The sequence below is a fragment of the Engraulis encrasicolus genome, chromosome 24, assembly GCF_034702125.1.
Source record: "Engraulis encrasicolus isolate BLACKSEA-1 chromosome 24, IST_EnEncr_1.0, whole genome shotgun sequence".
In the NCBI taxonomy this organism is placed as follows: domain Eukaryota; kingdom Metazoa; phylum Chordata; class Actinopteri; order Clupeiformes; family Engraulidae; genus Engraulis; species Engraulis encrasicolus.
Window position 1 is genome coordinate 28,994,186 of NC_085880.1, and position 22,392 is coordinate 29,016,577.

General features: G+C 41.5%; 1 protein-coding gene across 1 annotated transcript; it reads left to right on the forward strand.

Moving 5' to 3' along the window:
- Positions 1–1,055: 1,055 nt before the first annotated feature.
- chata (choline O-acetyltransferase a) lies at positions 1,056–21,108 on the forward strand. Its single transcript, XM_063191253.1, has 14 exons — positions 1,056–1,103; positions 1,489–1,680; positions 2,083–2,201; positions 2,602–2,655; positions 6,770–6,950; positions 11,173–11,350; positions 14,526–14,695; positions 15,048–15,148; positions 15,622–15,750; positions 15,893–16,015; positions 18,242–18,383; positions 18,499–18,561; positions 20,341–20,478; positions 20,896–21,108. Exons 1-14 carry the CDS (start codon positions 1,056–1,058, stop codon positions 21,106–21,108), a joined length of 1,851 nt encoding a protein of 616 aa, XP_063047323.1.
- The last annotated feature ends 1,284 nt before the right edge of the window (positions 21,109–22,392 follow it).

The following is a 22,392-nucleotide window of genomic DNA, read 5'->3' on the forward strand; positions in this document are numbered from 1 at the left end:
ATCACTCGGGAGAACCTACACGGTAATATGTTGATGATATATTCATTAAGCCGTAGTCTACACTGTATGGAAAGCTGCGTGGTGCCTGGGTTTGCACAGCTGGGTACTGAGGAACTGATGGTGTGGTGGTAGAGGAGTGATAGACGTGCTCTGGAAAGGACTCGGAGAACAGCCGCGGAAGGGAGGAGCTACAATATAGACGAAGTTTACCATCCACCCCATCATTGGTGTCGAAAAGCATCTCCAGCTTCATGATGGTGAATTGGCTGATTTATACAAAAGGTGGCGAGTGGAGCTGCCTGGCTGACTGAGAGGAGAGGTTTTGCATCTGGACGCGTTATCCGGAATAAGGGGGGAAAAAAAACCTCTGGCAAACTTTCTGAACAGGTGAAGGACATTTCCCCTGGTGAGTGGAAGAATATGTATTGCTCTTTTAAAAAAAGAAAATAAATGCATGATCCTCAATTTATATAACCTGCAATTATGTTTCATGTTTCATGTCTTTGAGTTCTATAGAAAGGGATTTGAAAACTAGTATTTGTATGTACAGTAGGCCTATGTATGTTTGTATGTATGTATGATGATGATGATGATGATGATTATTGTTATTATTATCATTATTATGTTTGAAGCCGAGTGTCAGTGGATAGGCATATTTGGTTTATAAAGGGACGGGGTAAAAAAGGGTAAGGGTACTTAAGTTGATTAAAATTGTGTAAAGGGTGAGGGAAAGTAAATATAACAAGACTGTGCTTTTGGCGCTGTGGACGCAGGGGAACTAAAAAGGATATCCTGTCAGTGCCTGGTTCTACTTCAGTATGTTTTGTATGTCTTAATAGGAGCTCATCTGTTTTTGATACTTGCAGTGTAACCTAGCATGCATCATAGGCTACAGACTGTAATTAATATGTAGGCCTAATTGAGGCGCATATTGACTGGGTCTGAATTTTTGTGACATATACTTCATTCAGTTTATATGGCCCTATATGTTCCTTCAGAATGTCATAATCAAGGAATTTCTGTCCTCCTCTGGCCGTTACAGTGGATCAGACAAAATGCCAGTTTTGAAGAGAGAGCAATCTACCACTTCCAGCAACAGCAATGTAAGACACCACCTTCATTATGACTGCTTCAGTACACCGACCAGATCTCTCTCTCTCTCTCTCTCTCTCTCTCTCTCTCTCTCTCTCTCTCTCTCTCTCTCTCTCTCTCTCTCTCTCTCTCTCTCTCTCTCTCTCTCTCTCTCTCTCTCTCTCTCTCTCTCTCTCTCTCTCTCTCTCTCTCTCTCACACACACACACACACACACTTTGATCAGGCCTACATTTGCAGAGAAACAGTCACATATTTGAATAGAAACAGTCAAATAATTGAATAGAGAAGGCATGGTGATATTAATTGGCAATGCAACTACCACTGACTCAAGCAGCACCATAATAAATGTGACAGAATGCTTTTGCATCCTTTATGCTTTTGTTTTGTGTTATAGAGGGTGCCCAAACTGCCAGTCCCTGACTTACAACATACACTGAAATTATACCTCAAGTCGGTGAAACACCTCATCCCAGAGGAGGAGTTCCAGAAGACCCAGGCCATCGTGGAGACGTTTGGAGTTGCTGGGGGAGTCGGGGAGATGCTTCAAAAAAATCTTCTGCAAAGGAGTGAGAGCAAAGCAAACTGGGTAAGAAAGTTGTCAGTAAAGCAAGCAGTAATGTGTTGTCAAAATGTTTCACAGCACATAAGTTATGTATATTGTGATGTGTTTAACCCCTGAGCGCAGCACTATGGCTCTCTGAAATGTCATAGCAATGTTGTTATGATGTAGTTCGGCATTTTCAGCAAGTGAATAGGGTCGCCGGCGACCCCTGCTGCAGTAAGAGGCTACTTAAGCTTAATGTTGAATGTAACAATAGACATCATTTCTTAAAAACTTAACTCATACATCAAAACTCATCTTTTTATGACATCTGATTGTGCGTATAAACCTGTCTTACAGAGAGAGGTGTAAACAACTTAAACCACTTAAGAAAACCTGGACGTGCTATGTTGATGACATATTCCTTACTGTATACCTCTCTTACAGGTTTATGACTACTGGCTTGAGGATATGTACCTGAACAACAGATCAGCATTGCCAGTGAACTCAAGTCCTGTCATAGTGCTGCCCAAGCAGAATTTCAAGACCAATAGTGATGCTACAAGGTAAGAGATTCAGGCATGTCTCGTGAAGCAGGCACTTCTTTTAACAAACCTTTATATCAATACAATTCACTCTTCATGTAACAGCATTTACAAAGACATACAGTATGTAATAGAGTAGACAATAAATAAGATCTCAAGATGATATCAGGTATACCTTACTGACATTGTGAAATACTGTTTTACAGACTGTGTGTAATGACAGTCGTGATTGTATTTTGTGATCTAAGACAAAGTGAACTTGGATTTGTATAAAATGTATAACAATGTATAAGACAGCATAGTTTGGCAACCAGCATTCTATATCACTACTACATTACAGAATATTTCTATAGGCCTAGGCTTACTACTGGGCCTATATCTACAAGCCTAATGTATATTAAATGGTTCAATGCTTTTTCAGATTTGCTGCTCATTTAATTTCGGCAGTACTAGAATATAAAACACTGCTGGAATCGTAAGTATTACAGAACTCACTTCTGTCTAATCACATTACACTCAAAGTAGTGCTCCTTAGAAGCTGTTTGTGTGTTGATTTGTGGACTGTGTGGTTTTGGCCTCCCGTTTAAACACAAACAGAGCTTTAGAATGTGCATTTTAAAACCCAGGTTTTTAGTAATATCCCATTTTGGGGGCTAAAACACATCTGTCACAATTACGTTTTTATTTTTAACCACATGTTGTGTTTACATGAACTGATAAAAAAAAATATCCACATTTGTGTAACCACCTCCTTATTAGACAGCTCTTGAGTGGAAATCTGACAATGGATGTCATAACTTATTACCATTAGCCTACATAATATTACACAATTACAAACCATTACATTATATTGTTCAAGTCACTTAGAATATGGATACACAAAAAACATTTAGATTAGTTAACTCTTGAAAGCACCTGTAGGCCTACTGCAAAAATGCTATTTTGTGCACATTCTGTAGATCACTATGTATGCTAAACTTGATTTCAAGGTAGGGTTTTTGTTTCTGCTTTTTTGGTGACACTCATACCGGGGCACAGCAAATCCATACTGGCACGTGCCCCTGTAAAATAGGTCTGGCGACGCCCCTGGGTGAATGTGGCACTACCACAAGGTAAAAAAGCCAGAATTCTTGCATTAATGCTAGGGCTGCTGGCCATAGAAGCAGGCTCCCACGGAATGAACTGAACTGCCATTCCATTCCAAACCCATAGGTTTCAATATGATATCACTCCACCTTTTGCTGCTATTACAGCTTCAACTCATCTACGAAGGCTGTCCTCAAGGTTGAGGAGTGTGTTTATAGGATTTTCAACTTTTTTGCTACTACAGGATATCCAGTCTGCAAGTTCATGCAATTTCAAAGCAATGACAACAAAAATGGCAGCTGATCGTGATGTAGCTTTGTTGAACATTGTTACTTAATTTAAAGACCCTAGGGGTCTGTAAACACTGTGGCCATCACGGATGCCGAAGAAATCATCACCATCATGCTTCAATGACTACCGTCCTGTAGCACTGACGCCCATAATCATGAAGTGCTTCGAACGGCTAGTCCTGTCACACATCAAAGCCACCCTACCCCCCACCCTAGACCCCTACCAGTTCGCATACCGAGCCAAGCGATCCACGGAGGATGCAATTTGCTCTGCCCTCCATCCAGCCCTCACCCACTTGGACAATAAAGACTCATATGTGAGAATGCTGTTCATTGACTTCAGTTCAGCATTCAATACCATAATACCACAACAACTCATCAGAAAACTGGACAAACTAGGTTTCAGCACCTCCCTCTGCAACTGGCTGCTGGACTTCCTGATGCAAAGACCACAAGCAGTACGGGTAGGGAACAACACCTCGAGCACCCTGACCCTGAGCACGGGGGCTCCGCAAGGTTGTGTTCTCAGCCCCCTGCTGGTTCACGCTGCTGACACATGACTGCACAACGACCCACAGCACTAACCATCTAGTGAAGTTTGCGGATGATACAACATTGGTGGGCCTCATCACCAAGGGCGATGAGACTCACTACAGAGAAGAAGTAGACCTGCTGGCCAGATGGTGCAAAGACAACAACCTCCTGCTGAATGTCAACAAGACCAAGGAGATTGTTGTCAACTTCCAAAGGGTCCAAAAACAACTGCCACCACTGACCATCGACGGCGATGCTGTGGAGAGAGTGAGCAGCACCAAGTTCCTTGGGAGTGCACATCAGCGACGACCTCTCTTGGACCACCAACACTACATCACTGGCGAAGAAGGCCCCTCAGCGTCTCTACTTCCTGCGCAAACTAAAGAAGGCAAGTGCTACACCCTCCATCATGACAACATTCTACAGAGGAACCATAGAGAGCGTCGTGTCCAACTGCATCACAGTGTGGGGAGGAAGCTGCACGGAGAAAAACAGGAAGACACTCCAGCGTGTTGTGAACACAGCGAAGAAGATCATTGGAGTACCACTCCCCTCCCTGCAGGACATTTACACCACACACCTCACCCGGAAATCACTGATGATCATCAAAGACACAAGCCACCCTGCACACAAACTGCTCAGCCTCCTGCCCTCTGGAAAGAGGTACAGGCGCCTCCGTTCCCGTACCACCAGGCTGGCGAGCAGCACAATGCACCAAGCGATCAAGATGCTGAACACTCAACCCACTCTCCCTCCACTGTCAGCCTCTAGCCAGCAAGGCCACTGACAACCCCCCCCCCCATCCCCCCACCACCATATCTGCGACTGAACATTTCCACCTGCACTACTATACTCGTGACTGAACTTTCAAACCTGCACTAACTCAAAACATGCACACACACACACACACACACACACACACACACACACACACACACACACACACACACACACACACACACCACACACAAAGCACACTGCACTTTCTGCACTAAACCCAAACATACACACACTGACACACACACACACACACACACACACACACACACACACACACACACACACACACATACACACACACACACACACACAGACACACGAACACACACACAAGACGCACACCGCACCTTCTACCTGCACTAAACACAAACACACACACACACATACACACACACACACACACACACACACACACACACACACACACACACACACACACACACACACACACACACACACACACTGCTGCTGGTGTACTTGACAGACCTTTTTTAATATTTATTTTCTTCAAAATGCTACTATTACCATGTCAGAACGCTATAAAGGACTTTTTTTAGGAAAAGCACAAAAGCACAACAGATACCTCTTAATGTATGTCCTCTACAAGTCTTCTGTTGTCCAGTCTTGCACTTTAAATGTCTGTATGAGCACTGTCTATGTCCATACTGTCTTAAGTCCATGTATAAGTACTGTCTATGTCTATACTGTCTATGTCCTTACCTAGATTAGTCTATGTCTAATGGGAAAGCAAGAAATGTAATTTCAAATTCTTTGTATGACCAGTGCATGTAAAGAAATTGACAATAAAACCTACTTGACTTGACTTGACTTGGATGAGTGTAAAAATGCACCACTAAATGATTCAATTCAAATAGGTTTCTCCACATTACCATTTCATTTCATTTTGAGCTAGTCACGTAAGCTAACACTGCACTGCTGCACTGCATGGCAGCAAATACAGACAGACATTACATGTATAGAATGATTTTATGGCACTTAACTCTGACTCCGACTTCCCACCATTCAAACGCTTTTTGATATCACCATTACGACTCTTTAGTTGCTCTTAAGGGGAGCTGTCCACATGTGTGGTGCTGACTGTTTCTGATATTTGCTTGTGGAGCGTCTACATCGTTCCATCATAGACATCTTCATACCGGGTTACGTGATCTCACGTGCACAGCGCCAAAGATCAAGCTGTAGTAACTTCTAAGAGGAGCTGTCCACACCTGTGGTGCTGAAATTCGATTTGAAAGACAATTCCCCACACCTTACTGCTACATGAAGGGATAAGCTTTGTATAGGCCCACCTACAATGCAATCGGATAATCTGGTAAGAATGTGTTGTTGACATAGTATAGTTGTGACAGTTGCCATGTCCAAACCAATGAAAATATTTAAGAGAATGAAGTGAACTTGCAGGACCTTCAGTGAAGCACTCAGTAGAGCTGAAGGTTTGAATCATGGATATGATCTTATACTTACCTGAATACCTGAATTAAAAATATCTGATGGTGGTGATGAACATGTGGGACACATTTCGAACAATCAGAAAATAAATATTGTTCTAAACTCACTGTTTGCAATTTTGTACAACCATTTAATTATGTTCTTTAATGCAATAGCAATATTTTTCAATTACATCAGAGAGTTTTTAATCAATTGAAATGATCAGCAGGTTTTATAAGGTGTGATTAAGTGTACAGTAATTAAATATACAGGTAATAAAATGTCAATTAACCCTTTGAAACAAATGCACATATCTGTAAAAGACCCCTTCATCATTAGCTGGAATTTTTTTGTTCATGAAAATGTTATTGATTTTCAACAAAATGACCATTATTATGAGTGGGATGTGTTTTTGCCTATTGTTCAAGAATCGGTGACCTATCTTGCCAGACATGCATTACCCGAGGACCGAGGCAAGGGTCAGCTGGCTGGGACTCCTCTGTGTATGGAGCAGTACTACAAGCTCTTCACAACTTGTCGCCTTCCCGGCCTGAAGAAAGACACTCTTGTGACCAAGACAAGCTCAGTCATGCCTGAACCTGAGCACATTATTGTGGCCTGCAGAAACCAGGTAAGGTTTAAACCCTGCTTTAGCTGATACTTCACAAAGAGTCATTGTGTCATTTCTGTCAACATGAGTGAGACGTGTGGGAATACAGTTCAAATTTTGATAAGAATTGAATAAAATGCGGACCCACTATGGCACACTGCGCTGCCGCGCAACTTGTCCATGGGAAAACAAATTTGGCTAGCCTTCATATGCCAACACCCCTCCCCCCCCTCTCTCTCTTTCTCCCTCTCTCTCTCTCTGTCATTTCCTGTCAACATCTTTACTGCTTTATCAAATAAAGGGAAAAGGCCCCATAAATCTTATCAGAAGTGAAGGTCACACACAGATCAAAAATATCGTCAAAAGTGAAGGTGGATAGGCTGAGCCTATCCCAATTGTTCTAGTACATGATGTCGTGCTCCACTCCATGGGCAAACATCTGTAAATTTTAGCACCATAGTGGCCCTTAAGAGCAACTTCAGAACGATCTCAGTGGCTGTGTACGTGTGTTAACGTATGATGATGTTTGGGAAACAGGTGTAGAAAATCTACGAACTTTCGTACCATCAGTCATTTGCATTGTACTTAAGCCTACTGTAAGATCAATCGTTATCAGGAAACACCCCAGGTCATCTCAGGTAAAAGGGTCTAGTTGCAGGCAACTTGTAGACTTCCTTTTGGAGTTTGAAAGACGTCTTTCAAGCCCTAAAAAGAAGTCCAGTTGTTCACAACTCTTACAGGTACATATACAGTGCCCTCCATAATTATTGGCACCCCTGGTTGAGATGTGTTAAAAGCCTTAAAATGAATTCAGTGTTTATTGCAGAAGAATACTGTCACACTGAAAATTTTAGGAAAATGTAGCCTTCAACTCAAATGAATTGTAGGAAAATTAAAAAAATCCCTGACTAAAAAATAATTATTTTTCATTAAATCACCTGTTCCACAATTATTGGCACCCTTAACAATTCCCAGGAAATAAATATAATTGAAGCATTTCTGTCATTTCTACAGTAGTTTACAAAGTTTACCAGAGTATGTAGAAACATTTAATTAGTAATTCATCACTTCCTGTTTCCCTGGGGTATAAATATGACGTGACACAGAGGCCATTTCTCTTATCCACTCTTAAACATGGGAAAGGCAAAGGAACACAGCATACAAGTGAGGCAGATGTGCGTCGACCTTCACAGGTCAGGCAGAGGCTACAAGAAGATTGCCACTCAACTGCAGCTGCCTATATCTACTGTGAGAGGAATAATTAAGAAGTTCAAAACAACTGGAACAGTGGTAAACAAGCCTGGACGAGGACCCAAGTTTATTTTGCCACCACGCACAGTGAGGAGGATGGTAAGAGAAATCAAAATATCTCCAAAGCTCACTGTTACAGAATTACAACAAATGGTAGCATCCTGGGGTCACAAAGTCTCCAAATCAACCATCAGGCGCTGTCTACACGCCAACAAGCTGTTTGGGAGGCATGCACGGAGAAAACCTTTCCTCACCCACAATCATAAACGCAAACGTCTGGAGTTCGCCCAGCGGTATTGGGGCTTCAACTGGGACCGTGTGCTTTGGTCAGATGAGACCAAGATTGAGTTTTTTGGCAACAAACACTCTAAGTGGGTCTGGCGTGCCACGAAAGATGCGCATGCTGAAAAGCACCTCATACCCACTGTGAAGTATGGGGGTGGGTCAGTGATGCTGTGGGGCTGTTTCGCTTCCAAAGGCCCTGGGAAGCTTGTTAGGGTGCATGGCATCATGAATGCTTTGAAATACCAGGACATTTTAAATCAAAATCTGTTGCCCTCTGCCAAAAAGCTGAAGATGGGTCGTCACTGGGTCTTTCAGCAAGACAATGACCCTAAACATATGGCCAAATCTACACAGAAATGGTTAACCAGACACAAAATCAAGCTCCTCCCATGGCCATCTCAGTCCCCAGACCTCAACCCCATTGAGAACCTGTGGGGTGAGCTGAAGAGGAGAGTACAGAGGAGAGGACCCAGGTCTCTGGATGATTTAGAGAGATTCTGCAAAGAGGAATGGCTGAAGATCCCTCTTTCTGTCTTTTCCCATCTTGTGAAACATTATAGGAGAAGATTAGGTGCTGTTTTGTTGGCAAACTGGGGTTGTACAAAATATTAACAACAGGGGTGCTAATAATTGTGACACACATTATTTGATGTCAAATAATTATTTCTTTATGTGGGATTTTTTCCCCACTGAATAAATGCACTTGTATTGAAGGTTGGATTTTTCTCTTTTTTTTCATTAAGGTCCCATATTATTTAGAGAAAAATAATAATAATTGGAAGCTAAAAAACACATCTCAACCAGGGGTGCCAATAATAATGGAGGGCACTGTAAACTCTTTTTGTGGGTGTGTGTGTGGGGGGGGAGGGGGTCAACTTTATTTAGACAGGACAGTGAAGAGTGGGACAGTAAGCGAGTGGGAGAGAGAGACGGGGGAGGATCGGGTCCCCAGTGTAACGGTGCAGTGCCCTAGGCTACTGTTAGTGCCACGGCAGGGCCTAAACTCTTTTGACAATTTCTCAATTTTATTGCCTCTGTGTAAGCCTTTCCTTTTAAACCATATTATCGAAAAGTGCTGCTAATGCCTTTCAAAGAATTCTACAAACTTTCAACAAGAAAAGTAGGCCTAAGTTAGACTGACCCAGCTCCCGAGACAGTTATAGCTGTTAGGCTAAATCCCATTACTAATTTCAACCCCTACCCCTACGCCTTCCCCTTGCTCGTCGTACTTTCGAACGAAGCAGTAAGGTGTAGGGCTTGAAACGCAACCCCTACGAATTGAGACACCTCTTCAACAATCACGGAATGACACTCACTCACACCTGTCACTAATTCCATTCATTAGGTTGACGTTAATAGTCATTTTTGTCATGTGCGTTTCACAGAGACAATGACTATGACACATTGGAACAATGTTAAACTTTGTACAATGGAATAATTATTGCCACTTTAAAACCGGCAATTACGGCAAAAATATTTAAATTTGCGCACTGTTGTGGATGCCGCGGCTTGCCGCCAATTTTTAAAGGCATTCGCAATGCATTCAGGGAAATCTGTCGTAGCCCTCCGTCTGGAGTGTGGTGTCGGAAAATATCTGTTTGGAGGGGTGGAAAGCCCTTCGGTGTACCCCTTCCCCTCTGTCTTAACGTGAATTGAGACGCCACTACTCCTACACGTGGACGCACAAAACGGAAGGGAAGAGGAAAGGTGTAGGGCTAAGGGGTGTAATGGGATTTAGCCTTTAAAGTGCAAATGATCATTGTGTATTTGCCTTGTGTTTTCCGTTAAACCTTGTGCCTATGCCCCAGGTTAAGTAGCAGTTAAGTAGCAGTCAAAGAAACTGAAGTTCAAAGGGATAAAGAAGATCCATTACATGGAAAACAATAAGTAATGAGATGGAATATCAATAATCTACTCAGAGGGAATGATTTGGCAGCAAATGACAGCAAAATGGCACAGGAATACATTACTAGGCGATATTCAGTGTGCATTCCTGAGCATGTGGTCATGAAACATTTGGTTACCTGTAAATTAGATCTGTGGAGCTTGATTAATTCACAAGCATCAGTACTAGAACATTGAAAGTGGAGTGACTGGCTTGACTCAACCTATTTCCCATCAAAAAAAATAAATAAATACATAAATAAAATTAAATTAAAAATATGTATATTAGTGGTGTCAACAATAATCAATTCGGCGATGCAATGCAATGCGGGCCATGGCCGATCCAATTCAATGCGGCAAGTTCCAGAATTTTTAAGTTTCAATTACTTCCGTTGATATTTCGGGAGCAAATGAATGTTAAATTAAATAAAAGAAAAAAAATAATTGAAAAAATAAATGAAAACTGCAAGACTGATACAGAAAACAGCCAATAAATTGTTGCTCAGTATCTGACTACTTGTATTGCCTCATCATGACTGATGAAACATTTGCTTTGCTTTCAGTAGAAATGTAATGCATTGCAATGCGTTGTAGAATTGAATCGCATCGAATCGAATCGCTACCTCCCGAATCATAATCGAATCGAATCATGAGGGCAGTGCCAATGCCCACCACTAATATATATATATATATACACACACACGCACACGCACACACACACACACACACACACACACACACACACACACACACACACACACACACACACACACACACACACACACACACACACTGCAATAATACTCATGTCTCATCATTGCAGTTCTTTGTGCTGGATGTGATGATCAACTTTCGGCACCTGAATGAGAAGGACCTGTACACACAGCTGGAGAAGATCAGGAAGAAGGCGGAGGGCGAGGAGCAGCACTTCCCCCCTATTGGCCTCCTCACCTCTGACGGACGCACACACTGGGCGGAGGCACGAGATATTCTAATCAGAGGTTAGAACCTAACTACTTTATGTTTCAGTTTTACCCACCATACAAATGTTAGTAATTAGGGGAGCAGTAAGTGATGTTGTGAAATTACAGAACTACTAATTTCTAATAGCGGCTTTTCTAGCTATGTAGCTGATTTAAAGGTAGAGTATGTAGGATTGGGGCCAGAGTAGGCATTGCAAATATGCTGCTCATTGCAACTATGTGGCCCATCCCCCAATCAGATCTTATATCATAATATTTACTAAGTAATACAGTACAATTATATTTACTGGTTTGAGGAAAGTACAATATGCTTTGCAGCTAAAGGTGTCTACACTGGAAATCAAAATAGCAGACAAGGAGAAGATCCACCTTTTTATGTATGAAAAGTGTGTATGCATGTGTATGTGTGTGCATGTATGTGTATGTGTTATGTACAGTATGGATATATTCAATTATATAGTGCACCTCAATATATTCAAGGAGGGAAGGGATCCTCCTCCTAGTTTAAGAGGTAAGTATTGTTGTGAAATTACAGACCTCCTCTATTATCAGATTCTCACTCTGAGTTGAAATATATGTGGTATAAAACCAATTTGAAATACTCCTCTGAAAAGGATGAGGGACTCTCATAACCTTGATTGTAACCTGATTGGATTTGTATGAGTGCCCCTCCTAGACTTGTGGAAAAAATCTTTATAGCAGCCAAAGCTTATGTTCCAAAAAATCCAACCTAGACCAAAAGGCCTAGCCTGGCGACGCCATCCTATGTACTCCACCCAAAGATTTTGGCTCCGCACATCGTCTGGCAAAAGCCTCAAGCTCGGTTCTCTCAGTGTTTAGCCAATCAGCAAACAGTTGAGAGTGGTGACGCAGAACTCACCCGCGAAGTCCGTTACTGATTGGTTAAGGTAGCTACAGTATATTCACACTTTCGTTTTGTTATTTGTATGCTTTTGCGACACTATATCGTAACAGGCATGTTAATAAAGCACAATATGGGTTTTAATTTGAGTTTGGAACTCCAATTAATTTAAATGGTAGAGTAAGATCAGACCATCTCCCACCCTCCACGGAGACGGATTCCTCATGGCTTTTGCCAGACTGATTGACGGAGTCAACAGTCGGCTTTTCGCCCAGGCTACAAAAGGCCTGTTATAGTATGTAAAATAATGTATGAAACACTACTGAATCATACTGTAGTTTAAAGGTGCACTGTGCAAGATTTTCAGTAGTTCATTTCCACAATTCATGCTGCCCATGCACTAATGTTACCATTTTCATGAATACTTATCACCACCATCAAATTCTAAGTGCTATGCTTTATGACTGGGAAAATTGCACTTTTCATACATGAAAAGGGGGATCTTCTCCATGGTTCGCCATTTTGAAATTCCAGAAATAGGCATTTTTAGCTGAAATACTTAATGCACTTGGACCATACTAGTAAATATTAATTCATTAATGAGTAAATGTTCATGAAAAGATCAAATTTGGTAGTAGACAGCACAGTTTCACTGATCAGGGGTGCGTTTCCGCAATGTTAGCTTTGAACTACAGATGTACTTTGTAGTTATCTACTTACTTCAAGGCGAAATCCGTGCATTTCTCGAAACCTTACTATTCCCACAGTAAGCCAAAAGTAGTGCGGCTACTTTCCTGAGTCCACACCGCTACTTACTTTCTTGGCATTGCAGTGCGTGACCAAAGAAGCAACAAGAGATAAGCATGATTGCTGAGTCATGAATCAGCTGTTTCCTCCTAAATTCAGAGCGTGAAGTAGAAAGCAATAGTGTACAACCACCACCAGCACATTTGATTGGATGTCACGACACCGTGACTCCGCTGTTTCCTCCACAACACACCTTGAAATTTCTTTGTGAAAAAACACGGCCGTGGCATTACAATCTGACACCGTCCGCACCAATAATGCAGTATTATCTGCATGCCGATTGGATTTCGTTTCATCCCGAGGTGTAATTTGTAAAATATTTGAACAATAAAGTTGTGGTTACTCCCAGAAAATCGTCTGTTGAAGTGTCATATCCCTAAGAAATTTTCGCGCGGATTTCATTCCATAGCCTGGTATTCACGCTTGCATCCCAATGGGAAAACAGAAGCCACACCGGTTCGAATCCACATGGTTGCAGTGCCACAATTTTGGAAATATCTGGCAGAAATAGATAATTTATGTTGTGCATTACCAACACACACGTGCAGCCAAGGGAAAATGTGTTACACTGTAGGGTCCAAAACACGATTTCACGAGTTGTTGTCAACATGCTGCACACTGGTTTCGAACCCGCGTAGCTCGCGTCTTCCCATTGATAGGCAAGCGTAAATACCCCTAGGCTATGAAATGAAATTCGCGCCAAAAATATTTAAGTACTTGACACGTAAGCCAGCGCATTTCCGGGAGTAACCAATACTTTCTTATGTAAATATTTCACAAATTACACATCGAAATGAGACGCAATTCAATCGGTATACAGCTAAAAGTATATTATTAGTGTGGGATTCATCAGATTCCAAGGATATGACGTTTTTTTTTCACGAACAAATGACATGACGTGAATTTGTGTTCTGAACACTCTCGCAGCTGTATCATCACTTTGTTTGCATGTCGATTGATTTTCATCGCTTTTGCACCACAGGATTAAAAGATATTGACACATTTGTGGTCAAATATGTACTACAAGTTTAGCTAATGGGTGGAGTCACACTCTGAAGTAGACTAGCGCTGTGTGTTACTTGGGGTGGCAGAGGTGATGTCTGGACTCAATGGATCTACTCCAGCTGTACTTCAACTTCATTGTCGAGATACGGATAGGAGGCGCCTCACTTTCAAAGTCACCACTACTTCAGAGTGCACATTACTCCAAGCAGTAGTTACTTTGTGTGCTAACGTTCGAGACACAGGAGTTAGCAACTTTTATAGTATCTACTCTGCAAAGTTGCTAACCGACTAGCTACTTCGCCTTTGAGAAATCTACCCCAGCATAGTTGCAATACCTACTTTGACCACATCCTGACCTACACAGTGCACCTTTAAGTAATGTTCAATTCATTGTCAAATTCAAGTTAACTTAATTGGCATGCCTATGAGTATGAGTGTGAACAAAGCTTATAAGAACCTTAGATATTAGTATAAGGACATTAGAACATTAAGGTCAATAAAGAATTCTCTACCATACAGATTCCACCAACAGAGACTCCTTGGACATGCTTGAGAGATGCTTGTGCGTGTTGTGCTTGAATGAGCCCAGTGGACTGGCCCTCTCTGACACTAACCGTGCATGGCTGATGCTCCACGGAGGAGGACCAGACAGAAGCGGGGCCAACCGCTGGTACGACAAACCCATGCAGGTGACAAACCCCATGCTCCTCTCGTGCTGTACACGGGAGAACTACAAACCAAAACGCTATGTATCAATTTTCAAAAAATATTCAAAAGTAATGTTTTTATTTATTGTTTTAATATCAATAACATCACAGTTTTGTTGTTTTGGGAATATTTGGTATGCCATTTTTGTAATATTTGGCAATTTGGTTTACTAAATTACATGCTACTTTAAATTAAAATGTAAGCATTTGTGAAAATTGCATTTATATGGCTTTTACAGTGTTTTGGGAAGGAATTAATACTCAAGTTTACACTCAGATTACACTCAAGTTACTGTTCACATTCTATCACTGATCAGCACTGTAATATTGTCAGTTTGTCATAGGTTTAGATGGCTGCTGTGGAGTTGTGTGTGAACACTCACCCTTTGAAGGGATCGTCATTGTCCAGTGCACAGAGTTTCTCCTGAAATGCATGTAAGTGTGAGAGAAGTTATATTATCGCACTCCAACTCAAACTCAGCAACTTCATGCATGTCAAAGCCATGCATTATGCGAAATGATGTTAATACGTTATAATTATGCTTATATAATTTATGAGTTGATGAATGGGGATACTGTAGCTAGGAAATAGTCAAAAGACCCATCTCCGTCATTATCATTACAGTATTTGAACATTTTTTAGCAATTTTCAGTTTGTCATGCTGACTGCTTCACCTTTGCCAATATTAATTTCATTTTCATTTTTCTTACATGCACAAGTAAAATAATACAAGGATACAAGGACACAAGGATATTCATTTGTCATGTACAGAGACACTTTCGTGTCACTTGTATTGAAATGCGTGGCCGGTGCAATAATACATATAAAAGAGGTCGATGAGTTTAGCTCATCGTCAACATTGTCAATACTGTGTGGTCTGGCTGGGTTTCTGTTTTATTACATGAAGGAAAGGAAGTCCGTCTAAGCTGGTGAGGGCAGCCAGTGTGAGTGAGCTACCCGCCCCAAGGCGACTGCGTTGGAAAAGCTCCCCAGCAATCCAGGCTCTTCTTGCTGCTTCAGCAGACAAATTACATCGGCAAGTCTACTGGACAACACAGACAAACACAGCACATGCAAACATACAAAATAGGCAGACGTAAAAAGACAAGTACACAAACACACACGCACACGCACGTGGAAGCACATTCCTCTTAACAAAAGCATATTTCACCTTCTAGGCTTGCCAAAAACCTGGACTTGGCGGTTTTCAAGTTTACAAAGTATGGAAAAGACCACATCAAGAGGCAGAGAATGAGCCCTGATGCATACATTCAAGTAGCGCTGCAGTTTACATACTACAGGTCAGTTTGATTGTTAGGTAAGTACTAAATCAGTCCATCGGTAAAGGGTTAAAAAAATCCTCAAGTAGGGTGCTTGCTGTAGTCAGGAGAATATGCCTTGGTCGGATCAATTTTGTTCACACCAGTGTTATACAGTAATACTGTGAACCTGTGTTTATCTGGTTTGTTAATAAACCATGTCCGCATATACAGTGCCCTCCATAATTATTGGCACCCCTGGTTGAGATGTGTTTTTTAGCTTCCAATTATTTTATTTTTTTTCTAAATAATATGGGACCTTAATGGAAAAAAAGAGAAAAATCTAACCTTCAATACAAGTGCATTTATTCAGTGGGGAAAAAATCCCACATAAAGAAATAATTATTTGACATCAATAATGTGTGTCACAATTATTAGCACCCCTGGTGTTAATATTTTGTACAACCCCCTTTTGCCAACAAAACAGCACCTAATCTTCTCCTATAATGTTTCACAAGATGGGAAAAGACAGAAAGAGGGATCTTCAGCCATTCCTCTTTGCAGAATCTCTCTAAATCATCCAGAGACCTGGGTCCTCTCCTCTGTACTCTCCTCTTCAGCTCACCCCACAGGTTCTCAATGGGGTTGAGGTCAGGGGACTGAGATGGCCATGGGAGGAGCTTGATTTTGTGTCTGGTGAACCATTTCTGTGTAGATTTGGCCATATGTTTAGGGTCATTGTCTTGCTGAAAGACCCAGTGACGACCCAGCTTCAGCTTTCGGGCAGAGGGCAACAGATTTTGATTTAAAATGTCCTGGTATTTCAAAGCATTCATTATGCCATGCACCCTAACAAGGTTCCCAGGGCCTTTGGAAGCGAAACAGCCCCACAGCATCACTGACCCACCCCCATACTTCACAGTGGGTATGAGGTGCTTTTCAGCATGCACATCTTTCGTGGTACGCCAGACCCACTTAGAGTGTTTGTTGCCTAAAAAGGTCAATCTTGGTCTCATCTGACCAAAGCACACGGTCCCAGTTGAAGCCCCAATACCGCTTGGCGAACTCCAGACGCTTGCGTTTATGATTTTGAGTGAGGAAAGGTTTTCTCCGTGCATGCCTCCCAAACAGCTTGTTGGCGTGTAGACAGCGCCTGATGGTTGATTTGGAGACTTTGTGACCCCAGGATGCTACCATTTGTTGTAATTCTGTAACAGTGAGCTTTGGAGATCTTTTGATTTCTCTTACCATCCTCCTCACTGTGCGTGGTGGCAAAATAAACTTGGGTCCTCGTCCAGGCTTGTTTACCACTGTTCCAGTTGTTTTGAACTTCTTAATTATTCCTCTCACAGTGGATATGGGCAGCTGCAGTTGAGTGGCAATCTTCTTGTAGCCTCTGCCTGACCTGTGAAGGTCGACGCACATCTGCCTCACTTGTATGCTGTGTTCCTTTGTCTTTCCCATGTTTAAGAGTGGATAAGAGAAATGGCCTCGGTGTCACGTCATATTTATACCCCAGAGAAACAGGAAGTGATGAATTACTAATTAAATGTTCCTACATACTCTGGTAAACTTTGTAAACTACTGTAGAAATGACAGAAATGCTTCAATTATATTTATTTCCTGGGAATTGTTAAGGGTGCCAATATTTGTGGAACAGGTGATTTAATGAAAAATAATTATTTTTTAGTCAGGGATTTTTTTTTTCTTACAATTCATTTGAGTTGAAGGCTACATTTTCCTACAATTTTCAGTGTGACAGTATTCTTCTGCAATAAACACTGAATTTATTTTAAGGCTTTTAACACATCTCAACCAGGGGTGCCAATAATTATGGAGGGCACTGTATACTTAGCAGTCAGATGTTTTGGTGATTTTCCATATACACCTGTCTTTAAAATGAGACACTGTGATCAGATTAACACAAAAAAAACAATCAAATAAGAAGCTGTTTACACGTAGGGACCTATACAGTATGGATATTTTTTAAAACACATGGGTTTTGGGTTTCACATTTCAAAACTGCTGTTTTAAAAGGGCTAAAACGCACCTGTAACAATGGAGTCTTTATTATTATCCACAAGTCGTGGATACACGTAACTGGACAAAAAATATCCAAATTTTAATATACGTATCCGCATACATGTAACTAGAACCTTAATGACTGGTGAGGCCAGACTCAAAGCCACAAAGTGGCAACCGTGAACAAGCCATTTTAAATTTTAAATACAGTACATGTTGATTTATCTTTTTTTTTTACAAACACAGGTGTCACAGAAAAGCTGTGTTCACATATGAGAGTGCTTCCATTCGACGATTTCAAGATGGCCGTGTGGACAACATCCGTTCAGCGACATCGGAGGCTTTAGCATTTAGCAAGGCTATGACAGATGAGAAGCCCAAAGTCTCGGTAAGTTACCATTTGAACAGGAGTTACCAGAGTCCTTTCATTCTTAATACCAGCTAAATTGATGCTCATGGTTTATGTTTCCGTTCAATTCACTGCACTGTATTTCCTCTACAAGAATGAAGAGAGGATGGAATTGCTGAAGGAGGCTATTAAAGCTCAGACAAACTATACTGCCTTGGTAAGTTCAAACAACGCATGCTATTGTACTTGTTAAACCTATTCTGCCTAATTCTATACACCAGATTACCAGCTGAGGAAGGTTTCTTTTATTTACTTTGCCTTATATGTCACCAAGGTCTTCCTGCACAGTTTGCCACTCAGCGCTCAAGTCTTCGGCCTTAGAGGGGTAAATACACAGTGAATAGAGAAGTGACCAGTTACTGTAAAGTCGTGACCAACACAACGAGTGTTCAATTCAAAGTTTTTAAACTTCAACTTTATTCAACTTAAAAATTCAAAATGTTGAGTTAACGCAGCAAAATGGAGAAGGGTATAGGCTACTGAATAGCTATGGGTAGAGATTAAGAAAGATGAGGGTGTAATATCTGAGGCAGATGGAGAGAAGGGATGGAGGATGGGGGGAAGGCATAAAAGGGAGATGGGAAGATAGTGTAGAGGGAGTAGTAAAAGGGTATAGAGGCTTTTCAGAAGAACAATGAGGATACGCATATAGATGAAAAGACAGATACAGACATAACGAGAAGTGAGATGGGTAGGAAGAGAAAAGGAATGATGAAGGGAAATAGGCTGAAAAGTGTATCTATTGTTGAACGTAGGTTACTGTAGGGTATAATGACTATAATGAATGGTGGTATGGGGACCAATGGAGACTAATCCAATGCACCCTATGACGTCATTTTCCGCCAGGATAGTTTTCCCACCATTTCAATAGTTCACTCTCTGAAATTTGGATTAAGCATGTATGCATACATCTTCGTTCTCGCTGGAGAATGGACTCTCGCAGGAGAGTGGCTGTCCACGCGGTGGACTGATCATCGAAGTGCTTCACGGGGTTGGCAGCGACCACTGCACTCAAGAACAAACTCTCGCAGGAGAGTGGCTGTCCACGCGGTGGACTGATGATCAAAGTGCTTCACGGGGTCCGCCGGGACCACTGCACTTAAGAAGCTGAGAGATTACGTGCGGTATTGGGCAAGATCGCTGGCCGTGGTGCTGAAGTGCTGCCACGGCCGAGAAATGTCTATGCAGCAAACATTCTCGAGCTCGGGAGTACGGGGCGCCACTGAAAGATGTGTGAACTCTGAGTGGACACCCCCCGACAGATGATGGTTGGAGAGCAATGGAGCGAGGTGAACTGGAAGAAAGCTACCAGTTCCCACAGCATCAGTTTGCTGGCTGGCAGTTCTTGGTGCCTTTGGCAATGTCCTGCAAGTCTCATTCTCTCCTTGGCGAGTCGTATTGCGAGAATGAGATGCAGCTGGTTAAATAGGCATGCCTATCTTTTCACGCTGAACTCGGGAGTAGAGTGACAGTAGAGTGCAGGTGGTAAATTGGGCATGCCAATTTTCATTACGCTTCTCTCGAACTTTCGGGGTTTTTTTTAAACGTGCATTTGCATTTTGTGAAAATCAATAAAAATGAAAAATCTCCTCCCTCAATTTTTTACACATGATCTTTGGACAAAGTCGCACTTAAGTTATCTGTTGAATTTCTGATACACCTCATCGTTTAGCAGTGCTCAGCCGCTTTGTCGGAGCCGGTGTGCGGAAGCCCTAAGCCATTTCATACCGGATTTCTCCTTTAAGCTTGCTCAGTTCTTTCTGTTGCCATGGCTACTTAGGCAGGTTCACTGCTTGGCTCCGCATTGCTGCGTGCAGCTATATAATAATTTAGGCCTACTTACTGTTGACATACACAGAGATTAGCATACATACTTTAGTACATTTTGTTGTTTATAAGTGGCCTGATACTGTATGTGTTTTTTTCGTCATATTAGGCAGTCGCAGGAGAGGCCATTGACAATCACCTTTTGGGACTGAAGGAAATGGCCAAGGAGCTGTGTATGGAGACGCCTGAAATCTTCACTGATGACACTTACACAGCCAGCAATCACTTCATCCTGTCCACAAGCCAGGTAGCACATGCTTATGCGGACAAATCAAGGATCATTGAGAGGAACTAGATGGATCACTAGGTTGACAATAATCAAGCATGAAAATGCTGTTCCAAGGGAACCGTTTTTGGTAAGCTAATGTGTCAGGTAAAAAGCATTAAGTTCAGGTAGTTTGCTACTGTAAAAAAACAGAGTTGGAGAGATGGGGTGGAATGTTTTGTGGACTTATTAGAATAGTGCACATGCTGTTTTTGATTAGCTATCTGATTACGGATATATATGTGTGTGCAATGTTGTGTGTAATGTCTTGTGTGTAAGGTGTCTGCTTCTGGACACCTTAATTTCCCTCTGGATAATAAATGATACTCTCTACTACTCTACGTCTCCCAGGTCGGAAGTATGCTTCTAACTATCTTATCATCAACCCCCTCCACCCAGGTCCCGACCTCAGAGGACATGTTCTGTTGCTATGGTCCGGTGGTACCCGATGGATACGGAGCCTGCTACAACCCCCAGCCAGGCTCCATTCTCTTCTCTGTATCGTCTTTCAGTGACAGCGACCTGACCTGCTCTGACTTGTTTGTGAAGGACCTAGAGGTTTGCCTGCTGGAGATGGAAGGTTTATGCTGTAAAAATGCTAGTGTTGTTTAGAATGTAGTTCCAGAGCTTTGTCTCCTGCACTGTAAAAAGAGATCTATAGGATTTACTCAATTTAATTGGTGTAAGGATTTCCACAGTCCTAGATAGAGTATTACGTACCCCTACATATTCAGTTAAGATTAACCAATTCCAGAAGTTCTGTTATACTGACCACATCAAAGTAAAAAATACTGGTAAAAATGGGGTAACATTTACTCATTTCAGGTAGCTTTTTATCACCACTTGTTACTGTTAAAAATTGGTTAAAATTTACTCATTTCATGTAGCTTTTTATTAACACCTATTACTGATAAAAATGGGTTAACGTTTACTCATTTCAGGTAGCTTTTTATTACCACTTGTTACTGTTAAAAATTGGTTAAAATTTACTCATTTCATGGAGCCTTTTAGTATTACTGCTTATTTATCAACTGTTAATTATTCTGATTACTTTATTGCTGTGTTATTCTACTCTGAGTAAAATATTTTAATACTCTTTTCACCTCTGGTTAATAGGAATAAGAAAAACACAACAATAAAGTAATCAGAATAATTACTCTGTTGAAATTGTACTCAATCACAAGTAAATGTACCATTGAAAGAATCTACTTAGGTAAAAATAAAAAGTATATCATTTAAAATTAAAATAAACTTTGAGAAAAACTAAAAAGTTACTTTTTAACAATCAGTGTTTTCTGCCTCTACTGTGTTGTGCAAACGTCCACCAGGGAAATTACAATTACAACAAACCTGTGCATATCAACCAAGATGTTTTATTTAAAGGGATATCGCCAACAGGAAAATGTGAAAAATGAGCAGATACACAATGTTTCAGTTTATCTCACAAAAAGTAAACAAACATAAACTACAGGACCATTTAATTCACGAGTTTGCCCTGGAGTATGGTAACCATAGTCAATAGGCATAATTCGATGTTAGCTGGCCTCTGTCCTGGGACTCTGCAGAGATCATGCGGCACGAGATCCGCTTCCACTCCATAAGTGCAGGGGACATGTAGCTGGGTGATCCAGTGAGATGAGGGAGTAGGGGGAGGTGCTGGGACAATTAGGATAGCCTTTGCGCATGACAGGGGAAGGAGGGATTTAAATTTACGCGAAGGCGGAAGCTAGACATGGCAACTGTCAATAACTCTCAGACTTCCTCCAGAACTAGGTTTATATAAACAATATGTAGAATTTGTAGCAGTTTTTGACAGAAATAGTCAAATTTTGTTCCGTTTTCACTTGGTTACTGATAAAGGCACATCAGTGTATACTGTTCTACCATTAAACTGCA

Coding starts and splice junctions, on each gene's coding strand:
- chata (XM_063191253.1), top strand. CDS start 1,056: ATGCCAGTTTTGAAGAGAGAGCAATCTACCACTTCCAGCAACAGCAAT. Junction 18,384..18,498: donor ATGAGAAGCCCAAAGTCTCG/GTAAGTTACCAT, acceptor TTCCTCTACAAG/AATGAAGAGAGGATGGAATT. Junction 20,479..20,895: donor TCATCCTGTCCACAAGCCAG/GTAGCACATGCT, acceptor CCCTCCACCCAG/GTCCCGACCTCAGAGGACAT.